This window comes from Microcaecilia unicolor, chromosome 11, assembly GCF_901765095.1.
Source record: "Microcaecilia unicolor chromosome 11, aMicUni1.1, whole genome shotgun sequence".
Classification (NCBI taxonomy): Eukaryota; Metazoa; Chordata; class Amphibia; order Gymnophiona; family Siphonopidae; genus Microcaecilia; species Microcaecilia unicolor.
Window position 1 is genome coordinate 6,363,025 of NC_044041.1, and position 17,786 is coordinate 6,380,810.

The window sequence follows — 17,786 nt, forward strand, 5'->3', positions numbered from 1 at the left end:
AATACATGTTTATCGTGTAATGAGTGTAAAATTTATAAATACATTTTTTTTAAGTTATTTGTTTGGAACACAGTGCGTTTGATGGATAGACAGGCTCTGGGAAAGACGGAAATGCATTATCCATTAGGTACAGGGAGCTGATGACAAATGTAGAAAATATGCCACGTGCATAGGGAGCTCATTTTAAAAATGGGGATTTGTCTTACCTTTGCTATCCAGCAACAAGTTTTCCAAATGTCTTTGGTCATGAACTAGGACTGAAGTTAATGCCTGTTTAAATAGTGTCATGCTACTTTCCAGGCAGGTTAATTTGGCCATGGAAGTGAATGAACATCATGTGTTTCCGTTTTAAACTGCTTTCTTCTGAGGTAAACATGGGATCTCTTTATTGCTTGCTTAGGTGGCCATCACTGATGAAGTATTACAGCCAAACAGAGAGCCTGGACTGGCGCGAAGAGTACAAATCACGGCACAATGCTGGATTAGAAGCCCAAAGAATCGTGGCTTCGTTCTCCAAACGATTCTTTGCAGAGCACGTAAGGAGGTCTCATAGTTCTCACTAAATAGTATGTCATATAAAATTAATGTTCTTTTCAGAGCTACCTGATAGTGTCATGAATGCAGTGGCGTACTAAGGGGGGGGCGGTCCGCCCCGGGTGCACACCGCTGGGGGGTGCCGCGGCGCGCGACTGCTGCGAGAGTTCGCTAACTTCTCTCGTTCGCTGCAGCTCCCTCTGCCCCGGAACAGGGAGCTGCAGCGAACGAGCAAAATTAGTAAACTCGCAGCAGGCGTGCACTGCGGCACCCCCCCCCCCCCCCAGCGGCATGCACCCGGCTCTTTCGCCGGGGGGGGGGGGGGCGCCGACCCGGGTGTTCCCCCACCCTAGGAACGCCACTGCATGAATGTTGTTGACATTCTGTCTTGCCTCGGAGACAGAAGTAACCTTCTGAAGGAGTAAATCTTTACTCCCCAGGCAGAATTCCAGGCGAGAAAAGAAACTCTGGCTACTAAATAAATATTAGACATAATAAATATTTATTCAACTTGTCAAAGAAGCTAATCAGTAATTATTGAAATAGTAACAAATAAACTCCCCTTACAGTATACTATGTAGCAAATAAAAACAGAGTTTTCCCTGGGACCTGGCAATATGTCCACCTCCTAGTGGACACATTGAGGCTTACCATCCTCAGTTTTGTTTCCTTTTAAATACTTTTTTTTTTGTTTGTTTCATTTGTACCCCGCGCTTTCCCAGTCATGGCAGGCTCAATGCGGCTTACATGGGGCAATGGAGGGTTAAGTGACTTGCCCAGATTCACAAGGAGCTGCCTGTGCCTGAAGTGGGAATCAAACTCAGTTCCCCAGGACCAAAGTCCACCACCCTAACCATTAGGCCACTCCTCCACTCCACTTCCTTTCTTATTTATTTATTTATTTTTGGTACATTTTCACCCCACATTTTCCCACTAGTGCGAGCTCAATGTGGCTTACAATATTACAAAAGGTTACAATGCATGGAGGGTAATGATACAAAAGTCTGAAGGATGGGAAAGGACATAAGGATAGTACACATTGGCTAAACGGGTATAGGCAATGTGAGGAAGGGGGAGACTGAGCATTATTCAGTATCTTAATTATAATTACCCTTCCTACCTAATGAATATGCATCTTTCCAGAATATTCTGTTTCCTCTTATGAGTCATCCATCAAATTCTATCATTTATTCTCTTATTATATTGGCAGTAAGGGTCTGTCATGCATATAAGCATAAGTTTTCATTTGATATGGGGTGACCTATGTCCTTGGTATGCACAGTCTTCATATTTGCCCCTCCACCCCCCCTATTCGACTTAGTTTTACCCACACTCACTTACTTCTTCTCCTGATTGTTTATCTGGATACAGCAGGCGTCCTTAGTCATAGGAGTCTCTGGTTCTTAGCTGCTGACCAGCAACTTATCACAGGCCAAAATGTCAAACTACAAATTTCTACAACCTTGGAAAATAGTTACCAGAAAAAATGCTGTCTTGCAATTCCAGATCTGCTCCCAGCTCAAAAAGAGCAAAATAGCTTATAATAAGTACTAGAAATATGTATGATTGGCCTTTATGTTATATACAACTAGGGAAAAAGGCCCGTTTCTGACACATTTGAAACGGGCGCTCGCAAGGTTTTCCTCGGAGTCTGTGTGTTTTACAGAGTGTGTGTGAGAGTGAATGTGTGATAGAGAGGGAGTGAATGTGTGAGTTTGTGTGACAGAGAGAGTGAGACTGGGTGCGAGAGTGTGTGCCAGGGGCCCCCCTCCCTCCCTCCCAGTTCCAGGGTGGTCCCGCACCTCCCAGTTCCAGGGTTCCCCCCTTCCCTCCCTCCCAGTTTCAGGGTCTGCCCGCCCGACCCCCCTCCAAGTTCCAGGGTCTGCCCCCTCCCTCCCAGTTCCAGGGTCATTGCCCCCCCTCTCCCCCCCCCACCTCTCCAGCCACCCTGCGATGTTTAACTGCAAAATTAGGGAGCTGTGTAGTGTATTAAAACGCACCTGCAACGTTGTGAAGCTGACTCCGTGGCTTCACTGAAGTGAAGGGTTCGTAAGGTTCGTCAGATTCATCACTCTGTCAACATATCGGCCCCGCCCTCGCGCCTTTGATAGGTCCGCCGTCCTCGACGTCATCACGTTTTGACGCGAGGGCGGGGCCGAGAGAGATGGTGACAGACTGACAAATCTGACCAACCTTACGAACCCTTCACTTCAGTGAAGCCACGGAGTCAGCTTCAGAACGTTGGAGGTGCTTTTTATTATAGTACAGATGTGTAAATGAAATTTATACTAGTGATATTACAGAAAAGAAATCATGTACATAGAAATGTGGAAAATGACAGCAGGTGAAGACCATACGGCCTGTGCAGTCCGTCCCGCTTAGTTCTGCAATACCTTCCTATATAATACACACACGATAAGCATTCAAAACAGAAACATACATGATACATGAGCCCACAGTATTACACACACAACACATAAGCATTCAGAACTGCTATATACACACATGCAGAAGGGTTATGAAGAATTCTTTGAGCCAGTCTCTGCACATTTTCCCTACTTGTTTAAGTACATAAGTATTGCCGTACGGGGACAGACCAAAGGTCCATCAAGCCCAGCATCTTGTTTCCAACAGTGGCCAATCCAGGTCATAAATACCTGGCAAGATCCCCAAAAGTACAAAACATTTTATACTGCTTATCCCAGAAACAGTGGATTTTCTCCAATTTAATTATGGTCTATAGACTTTTCATTCAGGAAGCTGTCTAAACCTTTTTTTAAGCCCCTCTAAGCCATACAAGGAAATGTACTGGAGCAGCGCAGTCAAGGGGTTTTTTGGGGTTTGGACTCAGGAATGGTTTTAGAAAGGAGGGGAGGGCAGAATGCATCTGATAACCACATAGGGAAAATAGTCACAAGCTACTGACAAATTTCAGAGGGATATGGGATGAACCTAGAGGGTTCCTAGTTTGTGGAGAGCAAGAAGTAATCCAAAAATCAATATGGGATCTGTGATGACTAAATCTGGAATGAAATTAAGCAGATCAGATGAATATTAAGGTCCTTATCTGCTACCATGTTCTCTGTTTCTGCGATTGCTTGTGTAACCCATTCTCTCTTTGCCAGGTTCCTTGTGACGGCTTCAGTGACATTGAGACTCTCAGGTGCTCGGGACGTTTCTTTGAGGATGAGCTGATGTCAATCCTGAATATGGATGGAAGGTGAGCCAGACAACAGGCTGCATTTATATATCCCTCAAGCTTTGGAGCCAGTGAAGATCACTTATAATATACGATTGTCTACTGTTATTTTATATATTAATGCTTAATAATTATAATTTAAACGTATAGAACACTGTTACTAATTCTCGGTATTCTTTAGAGTTATATTACTGTAGTAGAATGTAAATCCCATATCCTTTCCAGGGTTGGCAGCGTTAAATTGTCCCGATCTAGAAACCCGATCTTTGGACTTTATATAATAACTAGCCGTTGAGCCCGTAAAAACGGGCTGGTATTGGGGTTTTCCTTCCCCCTCCCTCCCCCCTCCCCGCGAGGTCGCCACCGCTACCATCCCCCCCCCCCCACCCCCACCCCCGGAGTTGCCGCCATCCCTCCACCCAGCCTGGGCCTTCTCTCCGCTACTAAACTTACACATTCATTCGCCGGAACGCAGCACGCACATCAGCTGAGCTGCCGTCGGCCCTTCCTTCTCTGCCTGTGTCCCGCCCTCCTGTGACGTAACGTCAGCGAGGGCGGGACACAGGCAGGGAAGGAAGGCCGACGGCAGCTCAGCTGATGTGCATGCTGCGTTCCGGCGAATGGATGTGTAAGTTTAGTAGCGGAGAGAGGGCCCGGGCCGGGTGGAGGGGAGGAACGGTAGTGGCGATCTCAGGCGGGCGGGCGGGGGGAGTGGTATCAACCTCGGCGGCACAGTTTTCCTCTCTGTCCCGCCCTCGTCATCACGTATTGACGCGGGGGCGGGACAGAGAGGGAAGTCTCTACTGTGCATTTGCGAGTGAGTCGGTCACTCGCCGTTTATATGTTTGATGGATGTTCACATGGGGTCCTACACTGGGTTTGAGTATATTGAAAGAGTGAAGACTTCATAAACATTTGCTCCATTTGAAATAGGGTGAAGATTACATTATTTTATTTATTTATACTTCTATTCCACATTACCTGAATACAATTATTCAGCTCTATGTGGCTTACATAAGTAATAGATATAGGTAAAAAGTGGGATGTTTGACCACGGAAATACAAATCCTGGAGACAATATCATAAAAACTTCTTTATTGAAGAAAAGACTCGACACAACTGTTGAGTTTCGGCCTACAGGCCTGCATCAGGAGTCTCCCGCTATGACGTAGCGTATATGAATCTGAAACGCCTGAAACACGATTTGGTCCGTGTGACGAACCAAACGTAAAGTGATTGGCTACATTACAAAAGTGGTCTTGAAAAAGACCTTTCGTGGTAAGTTTTTTTTTGTTTTTTTTTATCACGTTCCATGCTGCGCTCCTAGTGACCCGCTACGGACAAGCTTACCACGAAAGGTCTTTTTCAAGACCACTTTTGTAATATAGCCAAACACTTTACGTTTGGTTCGTCACACGGACCAAATCGTGTTTCAGGCATTTCAGATTCATATACGCTACGTCATAGTGGGAGACTCCTGATGTAGGCCGAAACACAACAGTTGTGTCGAGTGTTTTCTTCAATAAAGAAGTTTTTATGATATTGTCTCCAGGATTTGTATTTCCGCGGTCAAACATCCCACTTTTTACCTCTATCTGTGTTTTCCCGTGGGGCGTTCGAGTTCTCCGCTTGATTGCGGATTTTTTGTTACATAAGTAATAAACAGTACAAGGTAATGTGTAATACATGTTATGAAATATGTAAGAGTTAAAGGAACATTCTTGAAAATGTAGTGACGAGGAGCAAGATCTTGGCTATAAACGATTTTAACATCTAGTGAAAGAATTTATTAAAAAGAAAAAGCCTTCAAGAATTTGCGAAAGGTCAGATAGTTATTGAGTTGTCATATTTCCCTTGGGATAGAATTCAACCACTTAGTGCCTAAATGAGAGAAATCTTGTTAGAGTGGATTTGTATTTGATATTTTTGTAGTTAGGGAAGTGTAGAATGAGATAATCCCTTGCAGTTAGAGTTGAGTTTCGAGTTGGGAGATCTGTCATGTCACACATACAGTCTGAAGCCATCCCGTAAATGATTTTGTAAATAAAAGTTCATGTTTTGAAAATGATTCCAGCTTTAATAGGTAACCAATGTAGTCTAACGAGGAATGGTGACGCCCTTTCAAATTTAGGGCCCTATTTCTTAAGACGAGCTAGCGTTTCTAGGGTGTGCTAATACTAGAAACACCCATATATTCTGAATTGATTCACACTTTTCTGACCACTGACAAGTCAGTTATGACCCATGAACTGCATAGCTAAAAGGCTCAAACTCAAAATGCCTGAAAGCTGCATCTTTCTGTACTTTCTGCTGAAAGCTGTGAATTCGAGGTCATGCTGATCCAGCAAGGAGCACTCTTGCCCTCCCTGACAGAGTGGTGCCACTGACTCAGACATCACAAGGACACTAAGAATATGTACACAGTTTGAAAGCGAAGATGTGTTGAGGTTACTAGACAAAACAATGATAAGACCTGGGTCCGGGAGAAATTCCTGTGGCAAAACAACGACTACAATCTCCTGTAAAAGAAACCTTGGACTTGTTATAAGATGCTGTGTTCCATAAACATTTAGATATTGTGTTCTGTATTCCATAACATTCAGATAGTGTGTTCCGTTTTATGTAAACAATGCAGTAAGACAGAAATGAGCTGAAGTTGCAAGGCTGTATGATTTGGGAGGGGATTGATGCCCAACCCACTGTATATAAGTCACTGTCGTGTTGTATTTAGGCAGAGGCTGAGATGATCAACAATGAGTAAATCTTTACAGCGGTGGTCTCTCTTTCCCCCTCATAACAAATTGCTATTTGTTATTGCCTGATTGCTTTGTTATTATCTGGATTGGTAAGGAATAAAAACTTTCTCCTTGGAAGAAGCATAGCTTCTGTCTTCTTTGCCACCCCATATCTTAGGGGTGGCTGGTCCACTATAGTTTGGGGTGGGTGTAAGGAGACAGAAACCCTATTGCCCCGCTTGTCCAAAGGGCATATTTCTTATTGTAAGTAGAAGAGTCAGAGAGAGAATTCCAACATATTACAGCCTCCTCTGAGACTAGGTTATCAGAGGGGACCATGTTAGTGTTAGCGTGTGCTAAAAAAATGTTAGCACACCTACAGAATGGCTTAGTAAACAGTGCCCTAAGTGACTTTGCAAACCCATTGAGCAGCAGTGTTTTGTGTTTATAATTTCCTCATTACTAGTTCCTTATTCCCTAGGTAGATGACATTGCAGTAGTCTAATTGTGAGTGGAGGAGTGGCCTAGTGGTTAGGGTGGTGGACTCCGGTCCTGGGGAACTGAGTTGGATTCCCACTTCAGGCACAGGCAGCTCCTTGTGACTCTGGGCAAGTCACTTAACCCTCCATTGCCCCATGTAAGCCGCATTGAGCCTGCCATGAGTGGGAAAGCGCAGGGTACAAATGTAACAAAAATAAAATAGATACTATTGGAGATTCTACATGGAATGTTGCTACTATTGGAGATTCTACATGGAATGTTGCTACTGTTGGAGATTCTACATGGAATGTTGCTATTCCACTAGCAACATTCCATGTAGAAGGCTGCGCAGGCTTCTGTTTCTGTGAGTCTGACGTCCTACAGGACGTCAGACTCACAGAAGCAGAAGCCTGCACGGCCACATTGGTGATCTGCAAGGGCTGACTTCTACATGGAATGTTGCTAGTGGAATTAGCAACATTCCATGTAGAATCTCAAATAGTAGCAACAGTGGAGGAGTGGCCTAGTGATTAGGGTGGTGGACTTTGGTCCTGAGGAACTGAGTTTGATTCCCACTTCAGGCACAGGCAGCACCTTGTGACTCTGGGCAAGTCACTTAACCCTCCATTGCCCCATGTAAGACGCATTGAGCCTGCCATGAGTGGGATTGCGCAGGGTACAAATGTAACAAAAATAATACTATTGTTTGAATAAGTGACCGGAAGATATTAGGAGCAAAGAATGGGCTTAGTCTTTTCAGTCTCCGGAGAGTATTAAATGCCTTAGCGACCACAGAGTTAGCCTGGTCTGCAAAATTCAGGTGTTGATCAATGATGACTCCTAATATTTTTAATTTAGTTTGTAGGGGGTACGTTGTCTGGTCTATGGTGAAACTGTATTGCTCAGGGGTATTATGAGGGTTGGAGATGACTAGGAATTTTGTTTTTTTTTTCTCTTTTCAGTTTGAGGTGAAATGTAATAGCCCAATTTTCCATCAGTTCCACAGTTTTCCGGATTATGTCTAGGATGCTTTGGATTTGGTTCTCAAATGGTAAATAGATGGTGATGTCGTCTACTACTACTTAGCATTTCTATAGCGCTGCCAGGGTTACGCAGCGCTGTACATATAGAAAGGATTTATCTAGACTTGAGAAAGCCGATAAACTATCTGTGGACATTACCACAGATACCCATGTTGTCCAGTAATATGGATAAAATATTATCTACTATGTCAAAAGCACTAGACAATATTGAACTGGAGGATAAGGTTTTTTTTACAGTGCTTATAGTTTTCCTGAATTTGGAAAGGAGTGTGATGAGCACTGTTTCTGTGTGTATTTGGTCTGAAACCAGACTGAACTATGTAGTAAGAAGTGGGATAAATAATCCATCAGTTGTTTTGTCACTAATTCTTCCGTGACTTCCACAAAGAGGGAAATGGAGGCGACTGGTCTATAATTACATCATTCCTTTTCCCCGTGGGAATTTTGGGAATGGGGGGTTAGAATTATAGTTCCCTTTTCTTCCTGAAAAGAACCATGTATTTATGGAACTGGTCGATAAAGAAGTCTGGTGGTGTAGTTAAGATATGGCTAGGGCAGATATCTAGTGATCAGTGAGATCGTATCTGTGTAAGAGAGACTTTTCTGAGATTTTGAGAGGAGCTTAAAGCAGGACCAGATTCTGTTCAGTGTAACTTCTTCGCGAGTAGTGCAGGAGGGAGATGAGGAATTTTGTCAATATCATTAGTGGAATTAGATATCACTACCTTCAGTTGAGTGTTCTCTATCTCCACCTGCTGGTAGACGGATACTACCCATCTGTTTCTGGAATCATCTGCTGCGACTAAAGGAAAGAAAATTATCAGGTAAGACATACCATAAATATGATTGTGATATGTTAATCTTGGGAGACTGATGAACTTTTCTTCTTCTTTTTTTTTTTTTTGTAATCCACCTGGAGCCTTATCTGGGTTAAGCGGAATAGAAGCGCTCATATTAGATTAGACTACCTACGTTTTTCTGTGTTCTAATTTTTTCCCCTGTTTTTGTGGTTTATAGAATACAGGCATAAACCCACATTTGTATGCTCAGGGAAACCTCACCTTGTTGTTTAATTCTAGAGAATAAACACGTACTTTCAAGGTCTGTCCTCTGATCTGTTTGGCAAGTAGCACCTCTTCTAAACTGATACAAGTCTTTGCTGACTTACAAATGTAAATCAGATTTTGTAATATATGTAATATTTTTAAATGGCTGGAACATACATCTCGGGCCTGCAAAGCCTTTCTCAAATGGCTTCATTTGCCTGTTTAAAATGTTATTTTTCAGGAAGGGTTTGACCTTGAAGTACTACGCAAAGAAGATTCTTTACTTCATCCGACAGCAAAACATTTTGAAGAGCCTGAAGAGGTTTCTTGAGCAGCCTGTGGATCAGCAGTCATTTCTGGAAGGTGAATGAGAATCCCAAGAGATATGTAGCATGCTACCTACAAAGCTTACTTCCCTCAAAGCCTGTTGGATAGGGTTTGAGGGGGTAAATTGCATTGTACTGTTGACACATACGATTGGCTGGAATATTCTGCCCAGTATGCAGGGAATATTTAGGAAGGGGATGGTAAATAAGACTGAGAAGACATATACGGTCTGTGCCAGAGCCGGTGGTGGGTGACTGGGATAGTGCTGGGTAGACTTATACGGTCTGTGCCAGAGCCGGTGGTGGGTGACGGGGATAGTGCTGGGCAGACTTGTATACGGTCTGTGCCAGAGCCGGTGGTGGGAGGCGGGGATAGTGCTGGGCAGACTTATACGGTCTGTGCCAGAGCCGGTGGTGGGAGGCGGGGATAGTGCTGGGCAGACTTATACGGTCTGTGCCAGAGCCGGTGGTGGGAGGCGGGGATAGTGCTGGGCAGACTTATACGGTCTGTGCCAGAGCCGGTGGTGTGTGACGGGGATAGTGCTGGGCAGACTTATACGGTCTGTGTCAGAGCCGGTGGTTGGGAGGAGGGGCTGGTGGTTCGGAGGCGGGGATAGTGCTGGGCAGACTTATACGGTCTGTGCCCTGAAGAACACGGGTACAAATCAAAGTAGGGTATACACAAAAAGCAGCAAATATGAGTTATCTTTTTGGGCAGACTGGATGGACCGTGCAGGTCTTTTTCTGCCGTCATCTACTATGTTACTTTGTTACTCTGTGTCGCTTCATGGTGCGACCTCACCTTGAGTATTCCATTCAGTTCTGGTCACCATATCTCAAAAAAGATATAGCGAAATTAGAAAAGGTTCGAAGAAGAGTGGCCAGAATGATAAAGGGGATTGGAACTCCTCTCGTATGAGGAAAGGTTAAAGGAGTTAGGGCTCTTCAGCTTGGAAAAGAGACGGATGAGGGGAGACATATGATTGAAGTCTACAAAATCCTGAGTGGTGTAGAATTGAATCGATTTTTTTTTTCATGCTTTCCAAAATTTCAAAGAGCAAGGGACACTCAATGAAATTGCATGGAAATACTTTTAAAACAAATAGGTGGAAATATTTTTTCACTCAAAGAACAGTTAATCTCTGGAATTCGTTGCCAGAGGATGTGTTAACAGCGGTTAGTGTATCTGGGATTAAAAAAAATGTTTGGACAAGTTCTTGGAGGAAAAGTCCAAAGTCTGTTATTGAGATGGATATAGAGGAATCCACTGTTTGCCTCGGGATTGGTAGTATGGAATGTTGCCACTATTTGGGAATCCGGAATCTTGCTATTCTTTAGGGTTTTCCGTGGAATGTTGCTACTCCTTGGAATTCCGCATGGAATGTTGCTATTATTTGGGGTTCTGCCAGGTACTTGTAACCTGGGTTGGCCACTGTTGGAAGCAGGATACTGGGCTAGATGGACCATTGGTCTGACCTAGTATGGTGGTTATTATTTAATAAGATTATCAGGTAAGACCTGATATTCCTTCCTTCCTCAGTTGCTCTTCTAGAGACAAGCTCCAAACCTGCAGTTAGCTGATGCTTGTGGGGCATGTAAATGCCAGTGGAAAATCTTTTCCAGTTATGCATGTATTTATGTTGCAAAATAGAACATGGCCCTTCAAAACTGTGTGCACTGTGAATATACACTTGTAAGAATGACTTTTCTACAATCCTTATATTAAATGCAAAGGGCCATCTGCGTTTGCAAATGCAGCGCAACCCTTCACAATGACCATCTTAGCACATGTAAGAGTTGATTTAGAGGGGCAACATCACGAGGAGTGGCCTAGTGGTTAGGGTGGTGGACTTTGGTCCTGGGGAACTGAGGAACTGAGTTCGATTCCCACTTCAGGCACAGGCAGCTCCTTGTGACTCTGGGCAAGTCACTTAACCCTCCATTGCCCCATGTAAGCCGCATTGAGCCTGCCATGAGTGGGAAAGCGCAGGGTACAAATGTAACAAAAATAAAATAGATACTATTGGAGATTCTACATGGAATGTTGCTACTATTGGAGATTCTACGTGGAATTTAGAAGACTGCGCAGGACGTGCGGGGGCCGTCAGACTCACAGAAGCAGAAGCCTGCGCGGCCACATTGGTGATCTGCAAGGGCCGACTTCTACATGGAATGTTGGAATAGCAACATTCCATGTAGAATCTCAAATAGTAGCAACAGTGGAGGAGTGGCCTAGTGGTTAGGGTGGTGGACTTTGGTCCTGGGGAACTGAGTTCGATTCCCATTTCAGGCACAGGCAGCTCCTTGTGACTCTGGGCAAGTCACTTAACCCTCCATTGCCCCATGTAAGCCGCATTGAGCCTGCCATGAGTGGGAAAGCGCAGGGTACAAATGTAACAAAAATAAAATAGATACTATTGGAGATTCTACATGGAATGTTGCTACTATTGGAGATTCTACGTGGAATTTAGAAGACTGCGCAGGACGTGCGGGGGCCGTCAGACTCACAGAAGCAGAAGCCTGCGCGGCCACATTGGTGATCTGCAAGGGCCGACTTCTACATGGAATGTTGGAATAGCAACATTCCATGTAGAATCTCAAATAGTAGCAACAGTGGAGGAGTGGCCTAGTGGTTAGGGTGGTGGACTTTGGTCCTGGGGAACTGAGTTCGATTCCCATTTCAGGCACAGGCAGCTCCTTGTGACTCTGGGCAAGTCACTTAACCCTCCATTGCCCCATGTAAGCCGCATTGAGCCTGCCATGAGTGGGAAAGCGCAGGGTACAAATGTAACAAAAATAAAATAGATACTATTGGAGATTCTACATGGAATGTTGCTACTATTGGAGATTCTACGTGGAATTTAGAAGACTGCGCAGGACGTGCGGGGGCCGTCAGACTCACAGAAGCAGAAGCCTGCGCGGCCACATTGGTGATCTGCAAGGGCCGACTTCTACATGGAATGTTGGAATAGCAACATTCCATGTAGAATCTCAAATAGTAGCAACAGTGGAGGAGTGGCCTAGTGGTTAGGGTGGTGGACTTTGGTCCTGGGGAACTGAGTTCGATTCCCATTTCAGGCACAGGCAGCTCCTTGTGACTCTGGGCAAGTCACTTAACCCTCCATTGCCCCATGTAAGCCGCATTGAGCCTGCCATGAGTGGGAAAGCGCAGGGTACAAATGTAACAAAAATAAAATAGATACTATTGGAGATTCTACATGGAATGTTGCTACTATTGGAGATTCTACGTGGAATTTAGAAGACTGCGCAGGACGTGCGGGGGCCGTCAGACTCACAGAAGCAGAAGCCTGCGCGGCCACATTGGTGATCTGCAAGGGCCGACTTCTACATGGAATGTTGGAATAGCAACATTCCATGTAGAATCTCAAATAGTAGCAACAGTGGAGGAGTGGCCTAGTGGTTAGGGTGGTGGACTTTAGTCCTGGGGAACTGAAGAACTGAGTTGGATTCCCATTTCAGGCACAGGCAGCTCCTTGTGACTCTGGGCAAGTCACTTAACCCTCCATTGCCCCATGTAAGCCGCATTGAGCCTGCCATGAGTGGGAAAGCGCAGGGTACAAATGTAACAAAAATAAAATAGATACTATTGGAGATTCTACATGGAATGTTGCTACTATTGGAGATTCTACGTGGAATTTAGAAGACTGCGCAGGACGTGTGGGGGCCGTCAGACTCACAGAAGCAGAAGCCTGCGCGGCCACATTGGTGATCTGCAAGGGCCGACTTCTACATGGAATGTTGGAATAGCAACATTCCATGTAGAATCTCAAATAGTAGCAACAGTGGAGGAGTGGCCTAGTGGTTAGGGTGGTGGACTTTAGTCCTGGGGAACTGAAGAACTGAGTTCGATTCCCGGCACAGGCAGCTCCTTGTGACTCTGGGCAAGTCACTTAACCCTCCATTGCCCCATGTAAGCCGCATTGAGCCTGCCATGAGTGGGAAAGCGCGGGGTACAAATGTAACAAAAAAAAAAAAAAACCCCAAAGATCTTAATTGTATGCAGAGTGTCATTAGAAGACCACAAGATTTTGCTGTCCGAAAATGAGACCCAGCATAAGATGAGGTTTAACCAAGTATTTATATATGCAGTGGTAGGGGGTTTATAAACACAATAATGCAATGAAATGAAGGCACATGTGAGATTTTTAGGAGCGTTACAGGAGCTATAGGTGGTGATAAAAGGGATGAGAGAGAACAGAATCGTTCATATCGAATTTATAAGTACACTTTGTATTCTGTTTTGTAGGTGCTGTTTTAATTGACCAGTATTGCAATCCCCTATCTGATATCTCTCTAGAGAGTGTCCTGTCACAGATTGGAGACATCTTGGATAAAGTTAAAAAAGTGCTACAAATGAAAAACTGCAGGCACCCCAGTTTGTCTTTAAAAGCAGGTATGGAAACTGAGGGCCACCTGTTCTTGGAGCATGCTCTGTTTTAAAGGCAGGATACTTATTCAGCAGAGCAGACTGACGACATGAATGTATGTCATGTTCCATGCTGTATTTATTTCATATTATGTCAACATTATACAGAACGCTATCCAAGGTAAGTGCGCACACACACACCATTACTGGCATACAATGAAGGACACATCATAGACTGGCGATAGATGGTAATTTTCTGATCTAATGTAGAGATTTAAATTAAAAATATAGAGGCCAGCCTTTTGGCTCAGCGGTGGCACTGTGTGCTGTCATACAGACCCTTGGTTTGATCTCTGGGCCAGTGGAGTATGCTGTTCACAGCTTTACAGGAAGGGAAGCCCAAGCCCTTGCACACCAGCAGCACCTAGTGGCCAGATTTGGTATCTACCTTACTGTGTTCTTGAGGGAGCTGAGGTCTGTGAGTTCTGGTTAGGTTCATCATTGCAGTGTGAGGGCTAAGGGAGCTGGGAGAGGCTATAAAATAGGGAATAAAACCCTGGGGACTCGTGAACAAAGGCTTATTCTAACTGAGCAGGTGGAAACTTCCAGGCGAGAAAAAGCTTGAAATATTAACACAAAGTAACAAGCTTCTGGCATTTTTCACTTGCTTCCTTCATTTCTTCTTGCTGTGTATCATCTACATGCTTGTTCTTCCACTGGATTGTCGCTGTGCAGTGGGGAAATGATTTGGGTCGTACACTGTAGCACTTTAATGTTAACTTGATGAGAAGACAAACTTTGAACTGAACATCGAACCCAAAGGAAAATGTGTTTTGGTGTCTGTTCACCTGCTGCTCTGTGTAATTGCTAGTTTTACTCTGTACAGGTGAACATTTGCTTCTGGAAGACGTAGAGTTACAGCAACAGGTACTGGATGCCTTGAACTGTGTCCTGTATGTGCAGTTAAAGTACCGAGGGAATAAGGCAGATTATTACAATCCTTTGAACTCCTATATCCACCAGGTATGTGTATTTGGGGCCTTCCCAAAAGAGATTGTTAACTTTGCATGAAAAGAAACCAAAGCTAAGAAAACAAGGTGAAAAGTTGCACATGCGACATTCCTTATCTCTCCAGACCATTAGAACATAAGCAGTGCCATACTGGGAAAAGACCAATGGACCATCAAGCCCAGCATCCTGTCTCTGACAGCGGCCAAAATTAATCTATATTAATAATTCTCATTCGCACCTCAAACATTCTGAAGCTCACTCTGGCAGGGAAACCCTGGAGCCCTGCACTTAGGCTGTCACCACTCACTGTCACTCATGCACCACTCTCACTGATAGACCCACCCACAGCCACGCCCCTTCCGCACATAATTGCCTACCTCAATGTTCTAATGAAGCTGCAACTTCCGGTTTGTGAGGTGCCAGAGATCGGAATTTAGCCCCATTACTATTTGCCCCGCCCTCGCGTCAAACGTGATGACATTGAGGGCGGAGCTATGACACTTGACCAATCGCATCGCTCCGCCCTCAACGTCATCACGTTTGACGCGAGGGTGGGGCATACATCGATGTACTACGCGACGACGATTGGAGGGAGTAAGCCAGGCAAGCTGTAGGTCACAGGCAGCGAGGGAGCCAGCCAGCCACTCTCTACATCGCCGGGCGGGACGGGGCGCCCACGACCACCCTGAAGCACGGAGGGTAAGTCCACCATCAAGGGGAGGGGGATGGGAACGAAAGCGCCTTGCTAGCGCCCGTTTCATTGGCCTCAGAAATGGGCCTTTCTTACTAGTTTTTAATAATGTTTGGTGGATTTTTCTCTTAGGAATCTGTCCAAACCCCCTTTAAACTCCGTAAGGCCAGCTTCTGTCACTACGTTTTCCAGCAACGAGTTCCAGAGTCCAACTACATGCTGAGTAAAGAAAAACTTTCTCCTGTTGGTTTTAAATCTACCATATTCTAGCTTCATCTTCTGTCCCCTGTTTCTATTGTTGTTTGAAAGTGTAAACAAGCACTTCACGTCTGTCCACTCTACTCCGCTCATTATCGTGTAGACTTCTATCATATCACCCCTGGTAAATATGTAGGGTGCAGGGCCATCTTTACTGGGGGGGGGGGGGGGGGGGGGGGCCTGCCTGCCTGCCTGCCTGCCTGCCTGCCTGCCTGCATGTAGAGCCGAAAAGTAGGTGGCAGGAAACTTTGAGCTCCCTATAGAATAACGCATAGCGTGTGTTCCGGCGCCCAACTTAACACCAACCAAAACGTGCTGTAAATCCTGGGGTGCAACTTGGCGCATAGCCCCCCAAATTCTGTAACACTGCGTGTAATTCCTTGATGCGCTCACGCCCCGCCCTGCGCAGGAGAGGATTTTGGGTGCGGATCTTTATAGAATCACACGCAAATCCAAATTAGAGGCAGATATTGGAGACTAACAGACAGGGGTGACATCCAGGGAGTGAGGAAACAGAAGCTTTTAAGATGTCACCTCTGTCTGTTAGTCTCCAATGTCTGGTGCTCCGCTATGTTTGAACAACATTTTGGCATCATTATTTTTATACACATTTGATTGTCCTTTGTTAAAGGGGTTACAGATATTTTCATTAAAGTTTTTGAATATCTTTGAATTTATGTCTAAGAAATTAAAGCTTGAAGGGTTACAGAGTAAGGAGTATTGATGATGTATAGCGTGTGGTAGTGAGCCGTTGTTACGGCTAGACTCACTGAAAATTTAGCTCGGCTGTGGCAACAGCCTATAATGAATTCTCATTTTGTTTCCCTTCTGTAATTTGTTTTATAATAAATCCTTTTTTGAGTGTGCTGTATACCCATACAGGGCTTGGCTATTGTTTGTTTTTGCATTTTGAAGTCTCTCTCCCCTGGGGTTTTACATTGATAATAAAATTGTGTGAAGCGTAAGAATGTATTCAATAAAGTGCACCTGCATGCTTTTGCTGTAGGTGTTCCTGGGGGTGTAGTGTGGATGGAATATTTGCATAAATTATAAAATACTTCAATAATCTACACAGAATGACAGGGGGTCATGTCTGCAAGGTAAGTGCGATGCTAGTATTTTATAAAGACAAATAGGTACCTTCCAGCCCGCTTAAGCTAGGTCCCCTGTTATAGCAGGTCATTTTATACATCTAGCATGGGCATAGCCAGATTTCGGCGGGAGGGGGGTCCAGAGCCCAAGGTGAGGGGGCAAATTTTTACACCCACCACCACCACCAGGTACCTTTGCTGGCAGAGTTCCCCAACCCCTGCAAGCCAGAGTCCCCTTCAGCACAGGACGTCAAGACTCTCAGAAACAGAATCCAGATCAGGAACGCGCCAGAGACCGGCGATGAAGAGGACTTCTGCTGGTAGGGTTTGGGGACCCCTGTCAGCAAAGGTACCTCACGGCGGGGGGGGGGGGGGGGGTGAAAGCAGGGGGGGCAGGGCCAAATCTGCGGGGGCCCATGCCCCTGTGACCCCACCTAGCTACGCCCCTGACATCTAGGTACTCCAAGGTTATAGTATGGGTGAAGTTGCAATATTCAGATACACACATACATTTGCACCTGTGTGAGAACATTTCTGCACCACTGGGAATAATTTTGGGAAGCTAAAGACCCAAAAGGTGGGATAACATAGTTGTGTGCTTAAATTTTTGTAGGTGCTCTGTTATAAAATTGTCCCCATAGTGGTGAGTTATTGGTGGTGGTGTATGATTTAGATTTTAGGATTTTTCTCTAGAGTTGCTTAGTTCACATTGAAGTTTGTACCTTCTAGTTCTTTTGTTTTCCAGTATGATGAGTAACGTTTCAGGGACAATTTTCATCTGTAATGTTCTGTATGTGCTAACATAGCTGATCTGTGCGTGGCTTTTTTAAATGATTTTTTTTTATTTTATGAATGTGGATGGTATGTCATTATTGAGTTTCTTTGAATTTTTAAATTTGTAGGTTACATTGCATGTTCTGTTCCTACCTAGGCCTTTACGGAAAGACTGTGTTCAAGCTGAAAGAATAAATTTAACAGTATTATA

General features: G+C 44.7%; 1 protein-coding gene across 1 annotated transcript in view; it reads left to right on the top strand.

The window, feature by feature from the left end:
• Positions 1–17,786, top strand: part of FBXO21 (F-box protein 21) — a 70,323-nt gene that overhangs the window by 9,399 nt on the left and 43,138 nt on the right. The window contains exons 2-6 of the mRNA XM_030218189.1: positions 401–536; positions 3,660–3,754; positions 9,279–9,400; positions 13,631–13,777; positions 14,637–14,773. Coding sequence (XP_030074049.1) covers positions 401–536; positions 3,660–3,754; positions 9,279–9,400; positions 13,631–13,777; positions 14,637–14,773 — 637 coding nt within the window. The remainder of the gene's footprint in view (positions 1–400; positions 537–3,659; positions 3,755–9,278; positions 9,401–13,630; positions 13,778–14,636; positions 14,774–17,786) is intronic.